The sequence below is a fragment of the Sinocyclocheilus rhinocerous genome, unplaced genomic scaffold (genome assembly GCF_001515625.1).
Source record: "Sinocyclocheilus rhinocerous isolate Xijiao unplaced genomic scaffold, SAMN03320098_v1.1 scaffold4111, whole genome shotgun sequence".
NCBI classification, from domain to species: domain Eukaryota; kingdom Metazoa; phylum Chordata; class Actinopteri; order Cypriniformes; family Cyprinidae; genus Sinocyclocheilus; species Sinocyclocheilus rhinocerous.
This window is the reverse complement of record NW_015662051.1, coordinates 86,444-88,091: the sequence shown is the minus strand read 5'-3', so window position 1 is coordinate 88,091 and position 1,648 is coordinate 86,444. Positions and strand designations below refer to the sequence as shown.

Genomic DNA, 1,648 nt, shown 5'->3' with positions numbered 1-1,648 from the left:
GTCTGTCTGTCTGTCTGTCTGTGCATCTGTTTGTTCATCTGTCTGTCTGTGCATCTGTTTGTCTCTCCATCTGTCTGTCTCTCCGTCCGTCTGTCTGTCTGTCTCTCCGTCCGTCTGTCTGTTTGTTCATCTGTCTGTCTGTGCATCTGTCTCTCCGTCTGTCTTTGCATCCTGTCTGTCCTATTGAACTCCAGTATGCTGTAATGCTCCTGTCTGTCTGTCTCTGCATCTGTCTGTCTGTCCTGCTGTCTGTCTCTCCGTCTATCCGTCCGTCCTTCTGTCTGTGTGATCCGTCCGTCTGTCTGTTCATCTATCTGTCTCTCCGTCCATCTGTCTGTCTCCGCGTCTGTCTGTCCTGTTGAACTCCAGTATGCTGTAATGCTCCTGTCTGTCTGTCTGTAGGTTGTTCATTGGCAGAGTCCTCACATGCATGCGTATTTCCCTGCGCTCACCTCATGGCCGTCTCTGCTGGGTGACATGCTGGCAGACGCCATCAATTGCCTCGGCTTCACCTGGGTAAAAACACACACACACATATACACACACAACAATCTCTATGTCAGCCTTACGCGTCATGTTGAATAGTGTGTGTGTGTGTGTGTGTGTGTGTGTGTGTGTGTGTGTGTGTGTTGTGCAGGCATCTAGTCCAGCGTGCACTGAGCTGGAGATGTGTGTGTTGGACTGGTTGTGTAAAGCGCTCGGGTTGCCAGATCATTATTTACACCATCATCCACAGAGCAGCGGAGGAGGAATCCTGCAGGTATAAAACACACATCACAACTGACGTGCCAATCTGCATGTTTTCTGGTGACTTTTACAGTAGAAATGTCTGTAAGTCATTGCTGTGTGTAGAGTACGGTCAGTGAGTGTACGCTGGTCGCTCTGCTCGCCGCGAGGAAAGACCGAATCCTGCAGATGAAGAGTGAATGCACACACGCCGACACGGACGAGTCAGTGCTGAACTCCAGACTCATCGCATACGCCTCCGATCAGGTGCTTCACCAGCAATCAGAACGACCTGTTCACACGATGCTGCTCTTTGACGGTTCCTTCTGAAAGTGTCTTGGGGTTCATCATGAATGAGTGTGTTTTGTTCTGTAGGCTCATTCGTCAGTGGAGAAGGCCGGTCTGATCACTCTGGTGAAGATCAGATTCCTGGAGACGGACGAGGCGTTTTCTCTGCGTGGAGAAACCCTTCAGCACGCCATCGAGGAGGACCGCAGGAGAGGATTCGTGCCTGTGATGGTGAATGAGCCTCAGCTAATCAGCCATTGAGTTGGTTACTGTGCTGCCGTGTGACTGAGTGTGTGTGTGTGTGTGTGTGTGTGTGTGTGTCCTGCAGCTGTGTGCGACGCTCGGCTCCACCGGTGTGTGTTCGTTTGACCGTCTGGATGAGCTCGGCCCTGTCTGTAAGTGTCATGAATCAGAGAGTCGCTGAACTCTTCTTAAAAAGCATCAGCTTCTCTTGCACTGAAAAACTCTGCTTGTGCACCATAATTTTGAATAATATAAACCATATTTATATATCAGGATGTTTAAGTGCTTGTGAATGTTGTGCAGCACATGAATTACCGAGCTATTTGTCAGTAAAGTGTGTGTCTGTGTGTGTGTATCTCTGTGTGTGTGTGTGTATCTCTGTGTGTGTGTG

The 1,648-nt window shown here is 49.6% G+C and overlaps 1 protein-coding gene across 1 annotated transcript in view; it reads left to right on the top strand.

The window, feature by feature from the left end:
* The window catches only part of hdc (histidine decarboxylase), a 6,035-nt gene that overhangs the window by 1,652 nt on the left and 2,735 nt on the right, over nucleotides 1–1,648 (top strand). Inside the window, exons 3-7 of the mRNA XM_016537261.1 lie at nucleotides 403–516; nucleotides 638–760; nucleotides 853–993; nucleotides 1,102–1,245; nucleotides 1,343–1,409. Coding sequence (XP_016392747.1) covers nucleotides 403–516; nucleotides 638–760; nucleotides 853–993; nucleotides 1,102–1,245; nucleotides 1,343–1,409 — 589 coding nt within the window. The remainder of the gene's footprint in view (nucleotides 1–402; nucleotides 517–637; nucleotides 761–852; nucleotides 994–1,101; nucleotides 1,246–1,342; nucleotides 1,410–1,648) is intronic.